This window comes from Telmatherina bonti, assembly GCF_933228915.1.
Source record: "Telmatherina bonti genome assembly, chromosome: 17".
In the NCBI taxonomy this organism is placed as follows: domain Eukaryota; kingdom Metazoa; phylum Chordata; class Actinopteri; order Atheriniformes; family Telmatherinidae; genus Telmatherina; species Telmatherina bonti.
In genome coordinates this window covers 5860334-5876007 of record NC_136615.1, presented here as the reverse complement: position 1 = coordinate 5876007, position 15674 = coordinate 5860334, and the positions used below count along the sequence as shown (strand labels likewise).

The 15674-nt window shown below is 54.5% G+C and overlaps 1 protein-coding gene across 1 annotated transcript; it reads right to left on the bottom strand.

Moving 5' to 3' along the window:
* Positions 1 to 10: 10 nt before the first annotated feature.
* Positions 11 to 15354, bottom strand: LOC306768718 (3-hydroxy-3-methylglutaryl-coenzyme A reductase-like). The gene is made up of 20 exons (XM_079257135.1): positions 15219 to 15354; positions 14796 to 14982; positions 14607 to 14718; positions 14436 to 14523; positions 14226 to 14310; positions 14039 to 14144; positions 13813 to 13919; positions 13335 to 13454; positions 12397 to 12530; positions 12085 to 12326; positions 4873 to 4985; positions 4606 to 4800; positions 4375 to 4533; positions 4148 to 4305; positions 3960 to 4065; positions 2845 to 3015; positions 2623 to 2763; positions 838 to 996; positions 597 to 745; positions 11 to 523 (listed from the first exon to the last, which is right to left on the bottom strand). Exons 2-20 carry the CDS (start codon positions 14955 to 14957, stop codon positions 496 to 498), a joined length of 2535 nt encoding a protein of 844 aa, XP_079113261.1. The 5' UTR covers positions 14958 to 14982; positions 15219 to 15354; the 3' UTR covers positions 11 to 495.
* Positions 15355 to 15674: the final 320 nt, after the last annotated feature.

Here is a 15674-nt window from a genome sequence, read left to right as displayed (position 1 = left end):
AGCATCATGGTGTTTTATTCTTTAAATAAGACAAATTGAATATTCTAGCTGCAGCGTGGCGAGACGCGCTGCACGTAAGGACACTTCAACATGATCTGTAGACGGTGATTTCAACATCCCTCATAAATTAACTTTAATACTTCTGGACAGCAAGTAAAAAATAGTAACTTCTGTAACCAGGCGGTCTGGAGAACACGACAGGAACACGGAACAACAATCTGTAGAAGCTTTGGCAGGAGATTAGTGTTAACTGATGATTCCACATGTAAAAGTTCTTCACTTTGGCCTTCTGGAGACACTCCCAGACGTGTGCAGCAAGGTGGGTTTTATCAACCAGACTTCCTCGTTGGCTCAGCTGGAAGGTCAGGATCAGGACCGGAGGATACTCTGGTTCTAACTATGTTAGATTCTAGTAAATGGCACCGGTTAGCTGCTAACCGTTAGCAGGTCCAGGAGTTGGCTGTGCATCAGAACCACTGTGGACCATCGACAGGTCTACGCCGTCGACAGGTTTGTTTTGGATCTGCAGGGAAACACAAAGTCAAACAGCTGGCCAACGTGAACGTTTTCCCAGGTGATGAAGGTAAACGTCCCACCTGTTGTGGGTCATGTGACTCTTGACGAGGTGTCCAGCCGCCAGCGCAGCCATCAGGGAGAGCTCCCCGGCCAGGACCGTGGCACACACCACACGGGCCAGCTGACGGGCGTTCTCACCCGGCTGGTTGGGACCAGCGACACCGAGCATCTGAAAAGATAGATTTGCTTTAACTCATTTTAAATAAACTCAAACTTTCTTGTGTCGCGCTTACGTTGTAACCTAAATCCATCCCAGGTTACCTGCAGACAGGCCTGCTGTGGCGGCAGGTTGGTGCCTCCTCCCACTGTTCCCAGCTCTATTGAGGGCATGGTGCAGCTGATGTACAGGTCCTCCCGATCTGGACCTGCACACTCCATCTGGGTGATGCAGCTGCAGCTCCCCACCGTCTGCGCCGGGTCCTGAAACGTCATCAGTAAAGTCCACTGATACATGACTCAATGCGGTTTCTGACTTGTGTTGGACCATGCCATGACTTCCTCACAAACTACAGTAAGTCATGGAGTTCCTCAAGGTTCTGTACTTGGACCAATACTCTTCATGCTATATATGCTCCCTTTAGGCAAAATTATTAGACAACATGGAATAAACTTTCATTGTTATGCAGATGATACTCAGATATACTTATCCTTTAAAGCAGATGAAACAAATCAGCCTTAGATGTCGAGATATTTTCTCCTCTTAAACTCAGATAAGACTGAAGTAATTCTCTTTGGATCTGAAAAACTCAGAGCTAAATTTTCCGGTTTTGTAATGAACCTGGATGGCATTACTTTAGCTTCCAGTGCTACAGTGAGAAACCTTGGAGTAATATTTGACCCTGACCTGTCCTTTGGCCCACATATTAAGCAGGTTACTAAAACAGCCTTCTTTCATTTACGTAATATAGCCAAAATTAGGGACATTCTGTCTCGGAGTGATGCAGAAAAACTGGTTCACGCTTTTGTTACTTCGAGACTAGATTACTGTAACTCTCTATTACTGGGCTGTCCTAAATATGCCCTGAAAAGCCTTCAGCTGATCCAGAATTCTGCAACCAGAGTCCTGACCAGAACCAGCAGGAGAGATCATATTTCTCCTGTTTTAGACTCTCTTCATTGGCTGCCTGTTGAATCTAGAATAGAATTTAAAATCCTTCTCCTTACATATAAAGCCCTCCACAACCAGGCACCACTATATATCAAAGACCTCATAGTTCCTTATATACCAAGCAGAGTACTTCGTTCGCAGACTGCAGGCTTACTTGTGGTTCCTAGAGTCTCAAAGAGCCGAGCAGGAGGCAGAGCCTTTGGTTATCAGGCCCCTCTCTTATGGAATAAGCTCCCAGTTAGTGTTAGGGAAGCAGACACCCTCCCCACCTTTAAGACTAGGCTGAAGACTTATCTTTTTGATAAGTCCTATAGCTAGGGATGGTTAGCATCCCTTAGTTATGCTGCTATAGGTTTAGACTGCTGAGGGACATTTCCTGATACACTGAGCTTCTTTCTCTCTCTTAACATATCTGTAAGAGTTTGGAATAATATAACAATATCTCACTTTTACACACACTGAAACATTTCCCACTTTTTCCTTAACTGACTTAAGTTATGCTAGTTCATACTAGCTCGGTTAACGAGGACCTCCCGATTGTCCACGACAGTGCCTGACCAAAAAGAAAAGACGCCTCGCTCTGAGTCAGTAAAAAGGGCCGCAGCTTGTCTTCTCTTGTCCCCAATCACATATAAAATATCATCCAGCAACAAAATGAGTTCACAACAATCACCTCAACATTTAGTTATTAGGTTGGGTGATATTCATGACTATCAGAGGACCTTAAACTACATCGGCTGTCATTCCTGAAATCCCAAAAAGCTCCTTGCACTTTACATGTTTAATTTCAGGAGAAGGTACAGAATAAGTCTGTTAAACGTTCTTCATTAACGTCTTCCTTCATTCACAAAGTTTATTTCATCTCTTCATCCTGATGCGTTCATTTTTCATTCTGATGAATCTGAAACCCGCTGCAGAGGCCAAAACTGCTCCAGTACCTGCCCACAGGCAATGTAGATGGCCGTGACGATGTTGGCGGCGTGAGCGTTAAAGCCTCCGACACTGCCCGCCATGGCCGATCCCACCAGGTTCTTACTGATGTTCAGCTCCACCATGGCAGTCGTGCTGGTCTTCAGCACCTGCAGGTGTGTCACAAACACAGAGCGCCGTGAAAAACGGCAGAAAAGTCCCGACTTACAGCAGAATTCCCGAGAGTTTACCTCTCTGACCACCTTGGCGGGAATCGTGGCCTCACACACGGCGGACTTCCCTCTGCCCAGGATCCAGTTGATAGCGGCAGCCTTCTTGTCGGTGCAGTAGTTCCCGCTGACCGACAGCACCTCCACGTCCGGGAACTGCTGCTGCAGCCTGTGCAGAGCTTTCTCCGTACCCTGTAGCCGATGGGACACACAAACACGTCACGCATTCCCGCTCGCTGGAATGTTGCCCATACCTTAAGGCTAATCGGGTTTTAATCTCAGTACGATCTGGGTTTTCAACGATGATAAAAATAAAAGGGTGTGATTATTTTTCTCTCTGCAGTTTCCTCTCCTGCTGTCTTCAGCTGCTAATCGAGCGTCTCTGGCGTTGCAGCGCTGTGCTGTAAACTCCTCCCACAGCCGCTTTGCTTTCATTCAGACACTGTTGCCAACTTGGAGACTTTCTCGCTAAATCTGGAGACTTTTTTTGTTAAAAGCGACAAATCTAGCAGCTTTTACTGGAGTTATTAGAGACTTTTCTGGTGTTTTGGCGACTGACTTGAAGGCACATATTGTTCTGCAGTTACTGTAAGGAAGGAGCAGCGGGAGCCTCTCCCGTCCTAAAGCACTCCCAGGCGGCCAGTCTCAGTCGGCTCCGGCTGCAGGTCAATGTAGAATAACTGCAGTAGGTTGTGGAAGTTCACCTAAACATAGTTTATACCATTGTCAGTGACAACTGGCTGCATTATTTTCCTATACATATTTCGGCCAGTTAAACACTGTAATATCCCTCCGTTACGGGGCGTTACCATAGCAACGCGTTAACCAGCTGGTTCAGATCAGCTGTCTTTTAACAGGTGAATGAGAGAAACGTGCTGCAGCCTGACAGCGGTTGTTTGGTATAAAACGTACATCCAGGCCAACGTAAAATAGTTCCTATATAAGTGGTAAAAGCAGATTAAACAACTCGGAACCGTACATTAGACGGTTATAATGCACGACACGGAGTCCAGAACACCACGACGCGCAGCGTTGTTTATAAATACTGGATGATTGTGTTAAATAATCCAGATCTCAATTTCAGTCAGAATAATAGTGATTATAATTTTTGTCGTAATCGAGCAGCGCTAGCGTACCTTGGAGATCATGTTCATGCCCATGGCGTCTCCCGTCTGAGACTGGAAGCGGATGTAGAGGTTTCTTCCAGCCACACACACCTGCAGCTTCTCCAGACGAGCAAACCTGTGGAGTGAACACACTCCTTTATCACCTGTAACCTGACCACAGCGCCGCTCCTGAAGCCAACCACAGCGCCGCTCCTCACCTGCTGGTCTCGTCGAAAGCCTCTTTGACCACGGCGAATCCCTCTGAGGTCTCCAGCCAGAGTTTGACCTCGGCAGCCCGGCACGCCGAGGGCAGCCTCACCACAGGACCCCGCGTCATGCCGTCAGCTAGGATCCTGCTGCTGCAGCCGCCGCTCAGCTGAACGGGAAAACGGCGGTGTCAGTACAAACAAACAAACCAACCAACAAGGGGAAGTTCCAGACGTACAGCCAGAGCCCTGCATCCTCGGTTGGTGCTGGCGACCAGGCAACCCTCTGTGGTCGCCATGGGGATGTGAAACGACTTCCTGTCCAGCAGGAGCGGGCCGGCCACGCCCACGGGCACCGGCATGTAGCCAATGACGTTCTCGCAGCAGGTGCCCATCACCTGCAGGACAGAAGACGGTTAAACGCAGGAAGGAGCAGACGTGGCGGCGGCGGCGGCGGCGGCGGCGGCAACCTTGGCGTAGTCATAGTCCTTATAAGGCAGGAAGGTCAGCGCAGAGGAAACGGGAAGTTTCGGCGCCAGCATCTCCCTCCGGATGGCCACGCCCCTCTCCGGAGTCTCCAGGACCGTTTCCAGCTTGTAGTTCAGGATCTTCGAGGACGCCACCAGCTTCATGACCTCGGCGTCGCTGAGCATCTGCGGACCTCTCTAGAAAACGCCACAACGCCGTGAAAAAGCCACCAAGAGCGCCAGACAGCGACCAGGTGAGCGGTGACGTACCTGAGGATCGGAGAGGATGGCCATACACTCCTCCAGCGAGCGCGGCTCCGACTGGCAACTGGGAGGAGCCGTGAAGGCGTGGAGGTCGCTTTCCATCGCCGTCATCGTCGCCGCTGTAGCAGAGAAGTCAGATTTTATCATGTCTGCCGGGAACTGCCAGGAACAAGGCGTCCCGGACCTGCAACATTCTGCAACGCGTGTTACGTTAAAATGTTTCCCTGCAGGAACTCTGACCTGCATCGTCTCAAGGCTGCAACGCGGCGGCGGCGGCTGCAACGTGGCGCTCACTCACAGTTCCACTTTTTAACCACATTTTCACTCAGAATTATTACTTTAATGTGATTATTTTATACTTTTAGATATTTTTGTTTATGTTATATTCATATAATATTTATTTTAATATTTTTTACTTCATAATTAAAAAATTATTTTGAACATAGGATATTTTTACATTTTATATTTCATTTATATTATATTCTTAAAATTAACATTTTCCGACTTCATTTTTAAAAAAATATTTTTCACATAATTTGGATATTTTTATGTTTTATATTATATTCATATAATTATTATTTTACTTGTATTTTTTAACTTCATTTTTAAAAAAATATTTTTAACATAATTTAGAGATTTTAACATTTTATATTTCAGATTACATTCTTTTATTTGTTATTTTATTGATATTTTTGTACATTTTTTAAAATTAACACAATTGAGATATTTTTATGTTTTATATTGCATATTATATTCAGATATTTATTTCATTTACTTCATTTTTTTTAAAAATTATTTTTAACAATTTTGATATTTTTACTTCTCACAACTGACTAACAAATAATAATTTGATGATTTATAATATTTATTCCATTTGCATTACCACTCACACATCACAGTTTGTGTTGTGTAGATCTGCCCTCAGGCCGGACGTTTGATTCCCAGCAGGGGGCTCGTTTCCTCGTTACAATGTATTCAGAGCGTGAAGAGAAGCAGTTTTTCTGGCCTTGAAATGAACAAAATAACTGAGTTTGAAACATGTTACTTTTGGTCTGTGATGACCCCGAACACGTCTGGAACGTGACGCACGCTGCTCGGAACGCTGCTGCCTTCATCCTGACGGGAAAACCTCCCGATACGACAGAAACTGGGAATGTCCAGCTGGAACATTCCCAGTTCACAGGAAATAAAAACCATTAAAACCAGATTTTGTTCCCGACTCGGTTCATGTCAACACGCCGCGACAGCCTCGACTGATCCGAGGTGACGGACACGAACTCTCCAGATTTTATCTGACGACATCGTTTCTTCTTCGCTTCAGACTGGACTGCGTCGCTCCAGACCGGTTCCAGCTCCAGTCAGACCGGTTCCAGCCAGACCGGTTCCAGCTCCAGTCAGACCGGTTCCAGCCAGACCGGTTCCAGCTCCAGTCAGACCGGTTCCAGCTCCAGTCAGACCGGCTCCAGCTCCAGTCAGACCGGCTCCAGTCAGACCGGTTCCAGTCAGACCAGCTCCAGTCAGACCGGTTCCAGCTCCAGTCAGACCGGTTCCAGTCAGACCGGTTCCAGTCAGACCGGCTCCAGTCAGACCAGCTCCAGTCAGACCGGTTCCAGTCAGACCAGCTCCAGTCAGACCGGTTCCAGCTCCAGTCAGACCGGTTCCAGCCAGACCGGTTCCAGTCAGACCGGTTCCAGCTCCAGTCAGACCGGTTCCAGCCAGACCGGTTCCAGCTCCAGTCAGACCGGTTCCAGTCAGACCAGCTCCAGTCAGACCGGTTCCAGCCAGACCGGTTCCAGCCAGACCGGTTCCAGCTCCAGTCAGACCGGTTCCAGCTCCAGTCAGACCGGTTCCAGTCAGACCGGTTCCAGCTCCAGTCAGACCGGTTCCAGCTCCAGTCAGACCGGTTCCAGCTCCAGTCAGACCGGTTCCAGTCAGACCGGTTCCAGTCAGACCGGTTCCAGCTCCAGTCAGACCAGCTCCAGTCAGACCGGTTCCAGCTCCAGCCAGACCGGTTCCAGCTCCAGTCAGACCGGTTCCAGCTCCAGTCAGACCGGTTCCAGCTCCAGTCAGACCGGTTCCAGCTCCAGTCAGACCGGTTCCAGCCAGACCGGTTCCAGCTCCAGTCAGACCGGTTCCAGCTCCAGTCAGACCGGTTCCAGTCAGACCGGTTCCAGCCAGACCAGCTCCAGTCAGACCGGTTCCAGTCAGACCAGCTCCAGTCAGACCAGCTCCAGTCAGACCGGTTCCAGCTCCAGTCAGACCGGTTCCAGTCAGACCGGTTCCAGCCAGACCGGTTCCAGCTCCAGTCAGACCGGTTCCAGTCAGACCAGCTCCAGTCAGACCGGTTCCAGCCAGACCGGTTCCAGCTCCAGTCAGACCGGTTCCAGCTCCAGTCAGACCGGTTCCAGTCAGACCGGTTCCAGTCAGACCGGCTCCAGTCAGACCGGCTCCAGTCAGACCGGCTCCAGTCAGACCGGTTCCAGCCAGACCGGTTCCAGCTCCAGTCAGACCGGTTCCAGCCAGACCGGTTCCAGCTCCAGTCAGACCGGTTCCAGCTCCAGTCAGACCGGTTCCAGTCAGACCGGTTCCAGCCAGACCGGGTCCAGCTCCAGTCAGACCGGTTCCAGCTCCAGTCAGACCGGTTCCAGTCAGACCGGTTCCAGTCAGACCGGTTCCAGTCAGACCGGTTCCAGCTCCAGTCAGACCGGCTCCAGTCAGACCGGTTCCAGTCAGACCAGCTCCAGTCAGACCAGCTCCAGTCAGACCAGCTCCAGTCAGACCGGTTCCAGCTCCAGTCAGACCGGTTCCAGCTCCAGTCAGACCGGTTCCAGCTCCAGTCAGACCGGTTCCAGTCAGACCGGTTCCAGTCAGACCAGCTCCAGTCAGACCGGTTCCAGTCAGACCGGCTCCAGTCAGACCGGTTCCAGTCAGACCAGCTCCAGTCAGACCGGCTCCAGTCAGACCGGCTCCAGTCAGACCGGTTCCAGCTCCAGTCAGACCGGTTCCAGCCAGACCGGTTCCGGTTCCAGTCAGACCGGTTCCAGTCAGACCGGCTCCAGTCAGACCGGCTCCAGTCAGACCGGCTCCAGTCAGACCGGCTCCAGCTCCAGTCAGACCGGTTCCAGCCAGACCGGTTCCAGCTCCAGTCAGACCGGTTCCAGCCAGACCGGTTCCGGTTCCAGTCAGACCGGTTCCAGTCAGACCGGTTCCAGCTCCAGTCAGACCGGCTCCAGTCAGACCAGCTCCAGTCAGACCGGCTCCAGTCAGACCGGCTCCAGTCAGACCGGTTCCAGCTCCAGTCAGACCGGTTCCAGTCAGACCGGTTCCAGTCAGACCGGCTCCAGTCAGACCGGCTCCAGTCAGACCGGCTCCAGTCAGACCGGCTCCAGTCAGACCGGCTCCAGCTCCAGTCAGACCGGTTCCAGCTCCAGTCAGACCGGTTCCAGCCAGACCGGTTCCAGCTCCAGTCAGACCGGTTCCAGTCAGACCGGTTCCAGTCAGACCGGTTCCAGCTCCAGTCAGACCAGCTCCAGTCAGACCGGCTCCAGTCAGACCAGCTCCAGTCAGACCAGCTCCAGTCAGACCGGCTCCAGTCAGACCGGCTCCAGTCAGACCGGTTCCAGCTCCAGTCAGACCGGTTCCAGTCAGACCGGTTCCAGTCAGACCAGCTCCAGTCAGACCAGCTCCAGTCAGACCAGCTCCAGTCAGACCGGCTCCAGTCAGACCGGCTCCAGTCAGACCGGCTCCAGTCAGACCGGCTCCAGTCAGACCGGTTCCAGTCAGACCGGTTCCAGTCAGACCAGCTCCAGTCAGACCGGCTCCAGTCAGACCGGTTCCAGTCAGACCGGTTCCAGTCAGACCGGCTCCAGTCAGACCGGTTCCAGCTCCAGTCAGACCGGCTCCAGTCAGACCAGCTCCAGTCAGACCGGTTCCAGTCAGACCGGTTCCAGTCAGACCAGCTCCAGTCAGACCAGCTCCAGTCAGACCGGCTCCAGTCAGACCGGTTCCAGTCAGACCGGTTCCAGTCAGACCAGCTCCAGTCAGACCAGCTCCAGTCAGACCGGCTCCAGTCAGACCGGCTCCAGTCAGACCGGCTCCAGTCAGACCGGTTCCAGCTCCAGTCAGACCGGTTCCAGTCAGACCGGTTCCAGCCAGACCGGTTCCAGCTCCAGTCAGACCGGCTCCAGTCAGACCAGCTCCAGTCAGACCAGCTCCAGTCAGACCGGCTCCAGTCAGACCGGTTCCAGCTCCAGTCAGACCGGTTCCAGTCAGACCGGTTCCAGTCAGACCGGTTCCAGTCAGACCGGTTCCAGTCAGACCGGCTCCAGTCAGACCGGTTCCAGTTAGACCGGTTCCAGCCAGACCGGTTCCAGCTCCAGTCAGACCGGTTCCAGCCAGACCGGTTCCAGCTCCAGTCAGACCGGTTCCAGTCAGACCGGTTCCAGTCAGACCGGTTCCAGCCAGACCAGCTCCAGTCAGACCGGTTCCAGTCAGACCGGTTCCAGTCAGACCGGTTCCAGCCAGACCGGTTCCAGCCAGACCGGTTCCAGCTCCAGTCAGACCGGTTCCAGCTCCAGTCAGACCGGTTCCAGTCAGACCAGCTCCAGTCAGACCGGTTCCAGCTCCAGTCAGACCGGTTCCAGTCAGACCGGTTCCAGTCAGACCGGCTCCAGTCAGACCGGCTCCAGTCAGACCGGCTCCAGTCAGACCGGTTCCAGCCAGACCGGTTCCAGCTCCAGTCAGACCGGTTCCAGCCAGACCGGTTCCAGCCAGACCGGTTCCAGCTCCAGTCAGACCGGTTCCAGCTCCAGTCAGACCGGTTCCAGTCAGACCGGTTCCAGCCAGACCGGTTCCAGCTCCAGTCAGACCGGTTCCAGCTCCAGTCAGACCGGTTCCAGCTCCAGTCAGACCGGTTCCAGTCAGACCGGTTCCAGTCAGACCAGCTCCAGTCAGACCGGCTCCAGCTCCAGTCAGACCGGCTCCAGTCAGACCGGTTCCAGCTCCAGTCAGACCGGTTCCGGTTCCAGTCAGACCGGTTCCAGTCAGACCGGCTCCAGTCAGACCGGTTCCAGCCAGACCGGTTCCAGCTCCAGTCAGACCGGTTCCAGCCAGACCGGTTCCAGCTCCAGTCAGACCGGTTCCAGCCAGACCGGTTCCGGTTCCAGTCAGACCGGTTCCAGTCAGACCGGCTCCAGTCAGACCGGCTCCAGTCAGACCGGCTCCAGTCAGACCGGTTCCAGCTCCAGTCAGACCGGTTCCAGCCAGACCGGTTCCAGCTCCAGTCAGACCGGTTCCAGCCAGACCGGTTCTGGTTCCAGTCAGACCGGTTCCAGTCAGACCGGTTCCAGCTCCAGTCAGACCGGCTCCAGTCAGACCAGCTCCAGTCAGACCAGCTCCAGTCAGACCAGCTCCAGTCAGACCGGTTCCAGTCAGACCGGTTCCAGTCAGACCGGTTCCAGTCAGACCGGTTCCAGTCAGACCGGCTCCAGTCAGACCGGTTCCAGTCAGACCGGTTCCAGTCAGACCGGTTCCAGTCAGACCGGCTCCAGTCAGACCGGCTCCAGTCAGACCGGCTCCAGCTCCAGTCAGACCGGTTCCAGCTCCAGTCAGACCGGTTCCAGCCAGACCGGTTCCAGTCAGACCGGCTCCAGTCAGACCGGCTCCAGTCAGACCGGCTCCAGCTCCAGTCAGACCGGCTCCAGTCAGACCGGCTCCAGCTCCAGTCAGACCGGTTCCAGTCAGACCGGTTCCAGCCAGACCGGTTCCAGCTCCAGTCAGACCGGTTCCAGTCAGACCGGTTCCAGCTCCAGTCAGACCAGCTCCAGTCAGACCGGCTCCAGTCAGACCGGCTCCAGTCAGACCAGCTCCAGTCAGACCAGCTCCAGTCAGACCGGCTCCAGTCAGACCGGTTCCAGTCAGACCAGCTCCAGTCAGACCGGTTCCAGTCAGACCAGCTCCAGTCAGACCAGCTCCAGTCAGACCGGCTCCAGTCAGACCGGTTCCAGCTCCAGTCAGACCGGTTCCAGCCAGACCGGTTCCAGCTCCAGTCAGACCGGCTCCAGTCAGACCAGCTCCAGTCAGACCGGCTCCAGTCAGACCGGTTCCAGTCAGACCGGTTCCAGTCAGACCGGCTCCAGTCAGACCGGCTCCAGTCAGACCGGTTCCAGTCAGACCGGCTCCAGTCAGACCGGCTCCAGTCAGACCGGTTCCAGTCAGACCGGTTCCAGCTCCAGTCAGACCGGCTGCAGTCAGACCGGTTCCAGCCAGACCGGTTCCAGCTCCAGTCAGACCGGCTCCAGTCAGACCGGCTCCAGTCAGACCGGCTCCAGTCAGACCGGTTCCAGCTCCAGTCAGACCGGTTCCAGTCAGACCGGTTCCAGTCAGACCGGCTCCAGTCAGACCGGCTCCAGTCAGACCGGTTCCAGTCAGACCGGTTCCAGTCAGACCGGCTCCAGTCAGACCGGCTCCAGTCAGACCGGCTCCAGTCAGACCAGCTCCAGTCAGACCGGTTCCAGTCAGACCGGCTCCAGTCAGACCGGCTCCAGCTCCAGTCAGACCGGCTCCAGCTCCAGTCAGACCGGCTGCAGTCAGACCGGCTCCAGTCAGACCGGCTCCAGCTCCAGTCAGACCGGCTCCAGTCAGACCGGTTCCAGCTCCAGTCAGACCGGCTCCAGTCAGACCGGTTCCAGCTCCAGTCAGACCGGCTCCAGTCAGACCGGTTCCAGCTCCAGTCAGACCGGCTCCAGTCAGACCGGTTCCAGTCAGACCGGCTCCAGTCAGACCGGCTCCAGTCAGACCGGCTCCAGTCAGACCGGTTCCAGTCAGACCGGTTCCAGTCAGACCGGCTCCAGTCAGACCGGCTCCAGTCAGACCGGCTCCAGCCAGACCGGCTCCAGCCAGACCGGCTCCAGCCAGACCGGTTCCAGTCAGACCGGTTCCAGTCAGACCGGCTCCAGTCAGACCAGCTCCAGCCAGACCGGCTCCAGCCAGACCAGCTCCAGCCAGACCGGTTCCAGTCAGACCGGTTCCAGTCAGACCGGCTCCAGTCAGACCGGCTCCAGTCAGACCGGCTCCAGCCAGACCAGCTCCAGCCAGACCGGTTCCAGCCAGACCGGCTCCAGTCAGACCGGCTCCAGCCAGACCGGCTCCAGCCAGACCGGCTCCAGCCAGACCAGCTCCAGCCAGACCGGTTCCAGTCAGACCAGTTAGAAGCCTTACCTCTCTGCGTGTTTGTGACGTCGGCCTCTGAGGACAGCGTAGCGGCGGTTGCTGGGGCAACGGGGGTTCCTGTGGGGGGTTTCGGGGCGTCCCTCCTGCAGCAGTCCTTCTGGCCGGGAGACGAGCCGCCGATGGGACTCCTGAGACACAGCGAGGACTCGGTCTCTGCTCGCTCGAAGAAGACGTACTTCACGGCAAGGAGAAGGGCGAGGCTGAGGGTGATGACGTGTTCCAGCTCCACGCTGGTGGGAGGAGACACGAGGATGAGGCGTCGCACGGCCAACGGAGCGCCGGGACCAGCGGGACGCTTACCTGCTGAGCTTCAGCGGCAACGGACCTCCGGCTGCTTCCAGGCGCTCGGCAACAGGCCCCGCCCCCGTGTGGTTGTGGCCAGGATGCTCCGATGTGAGGCGAGTGTGGGCGTGGACCAAGGCCAGACCCAGAGACTGCAGCAGCAGAACACACACACACACACACACACACACGTGCACACACACCACATACACACACACACGTGCACACACACCACATACACACACACACACACGTGCACACACACCACATACACACACACACACACCACATACACACACACACACACCACATACACACACACACACACCACATACACACGTCCTCCATGAAGCATTCTTTACTCACACAGCAGAAATTTTCCACCCAGACCCCCGGGACCTGATCCACCCAGACCCCCGGGACCTGATCCACCCAGACCCCCGGGACCTGATCCACCCAGACCCCCGGGACCTGATCCACCCAGACCCCCGGGACCTCAGACGGCCGGGACCTGATCCACCCAGACCCCCGGGACCTGATCCACCCAGACCCCCGGGACCTGATCCACCCAGACCCCCGGGACCTCAGACGGCCGGGACCTGATCCACCCAGACCCCCGGAACCTCAGACGGCCGGGACCTGATCCACCCAGACCCCCGGGACCTGATCCACCGGGACCACTAGATGTGTTAGATTGGAGCAGCGTGATGCGGTCTCGGTCCAGAATCCTCCCCCAGTCGGACCGAGTCTAGCGGATGGTCCTGATGTTAATGCAGCTTTAGAATGGATCATGGAACTGGTGGGAAGCCGATGCAGAGGCTTTAAACCTGGTCTCATAAGGAAACCGGGTCAGAACCCGAGCAGAACTTCTGGGATCTACAGTGGAAGTCCTGAGAGGCCTGTCTCTGCACCAGCTTGCCATCCGTCCATCAGGCCATACAGGAAGAGTCTCTCACCATGATGATTTTCACCCGCTGGGTCACCGGGTTGGGCTTGTTGTCCTCCTCTTCAGCCAGAACTCGGGCTAGCTGGCTCATCTGCCAGATGGGACGGCCTTCCCGACTTTCCCGGGACAACTGTGGAAGCACATCAACATTTATCCTGACAGGAGAACTCCAGACTCTAGGAACATGATTCCAGACTCTACCGGCAGAAAGTCTGGTATCAGAATCCGGACTCTACCGGCAGAAAGTCTGGTATCAGAATCCGGACTCTACCGGCAGAAAGTCTGGTATCAGAATCCGGACTCTACCGGCAGAAAGTCTGGTATCAGAATCCGGACTCTACCGGCAGAAAGTCTGGTATCAGAATCCGGACTCTACCGGCAGAAAGTCTGGTATCAGAATCCGGACTCTACCGGCAGAAAGAAAAATCCCTTTCTGATTTTCTTCCGATCAGACTGGAAATATTCCAGATTCCCGACACCATCCTCACCTCCAGGACCAGGGAGACGCACGCCGGAAAGAAGGTCATGAAGACAAAGTAATTGGCCAGAACTGACATACAGCCGAAACAACACATGATCTCCAGCTGAGGAACACCTGGAAAACAAGGGGAGAATGCAGACATCACCTTCTGCACGACTAAATATCGCAGCATTTCTCCCAAACTTCGGCACATTCCCACCACAGCTTCACGGGGAATGCCAGCTCGTCTTTACCTGACATGGTGCCGACTCCGATTACCAGACACTCCACCAGAGCGTCCAGGGTGAAGGTGGGGCCCAAGATGGCCATTCCCTGGGAGATGTTCTCCCTCACCTCCTCCTGCAGACACAGCAAACCACAAATCACACCTGCAGCTCGCCGGCCACACAGAGCCTCCTCCCACCAGGCGGGTCACGCTACCTGAGAGTTCGAGCTGAGGGCGAATTTAGCCAAAGTGCAGGCTTTGGACAGATCGATCAGCAGGAGGAAGAACGGGAGGGCTTCACTGGAGGGGAGGGATCAGGAAGGAAAAAGACGCATTTCATCATCAAACACAACATTTTTAAATGACAGTAAAGTTCTGATAAAGACATTAAACTCTCCCCAGAGAGGACAAGCTGGAAACCTTACTTCAGGCCTGTCAGCTCCTTCCCAAAGAAGTGGACGACCACGGTGCTGAAAACAAAGCTGGAGAACACGGTGAACAACCCTGCAATGCCTTTAGAGACAGAGGAAGCAGAGATTTACTTCACTTCACCACATAAAACCCCCAGATCCGGAGATTCAGGCTGAAATACGGACCCAGGATGTATTTGGATCCCAGCTGGAGGAGGTTCTGAAACTGGAAATAGATGTAGATGATGGCCATGCAGCGGGTCACCGTGAGAATGATCACATCGCTGCTGGGCACTTCCTGTGGAAACAGAAACATTTATTCCTCTTGGCATCCAGACCAGCCGAGCAGCTTCCCTCTGAGTCCTGCATCCACACCTGCTCCACTTTGGGACACTCGTTCCAGCTGCACATCTGGCTGCTGCTTGCCAGGGTGTTCATGGACATCAGGCAGGCGGTGGCAGCCAGGGTCCCGACGATCACCTCCCAGGGGTGGGAGGCCACCAGCAGGCCGTGGAGCCGGAACAGGCGGGCCAACATGGTCTCAGGATGCTAACAGCTCCACCTGGAAGACAGGCGCACCCTACAGCTGTTAGCCTGCAGGGAACCCCGGAGACCCGCACAGAGACCCGCACTGAGGAACCTTCCAAAACACAGTTTCATCTGATCTTCTGTCAGGAGGAGGAAACAGCTGTTAGCATTAGCCGCGTTAGCTACTGTTAGCATCAGCCGCGTTAGCTGTCAGTCTGTTTAACAGGAGTAAATCCGTCTCTCACCCGCTTTAAACTTCTTTAAACTTACTGTTTTATAAAATGATAAAATTCACCGGACGACCAGAGCGGAGTTTCCCCATCAACAGCAGCGTCCTAGTAGTCATGGTGTCGGTTTTACCTCATCTGACAAGCAGGGAAGCAACATGGCGACACGGAAGTCCTGATCATAGACGCTGCGTCACGTCACGCTGCCTGTACGTGCTGGCGTGTCATCGCCGCCATCTTGGATGGGTCTCCCATGCGCCTCCAATGCATTTATCTGTAAGGTGTAGGTCCAACCACGACAAGAACTCCACGGATTTTTACCTGTTTTTCCTCACAGTTTGGTTTGTTACAAAGGGCAGAGATATTGTTATGATACAGATCACTGTAAAACATTAAAAAACAACGTGCTTTTAAGTTAAAATATTTTGATAAGTCCAATAGTTAGGGATCACTAGCTATCTAACTATCCCTTAGTTATGTTGCGATAGGTTTAGACTGC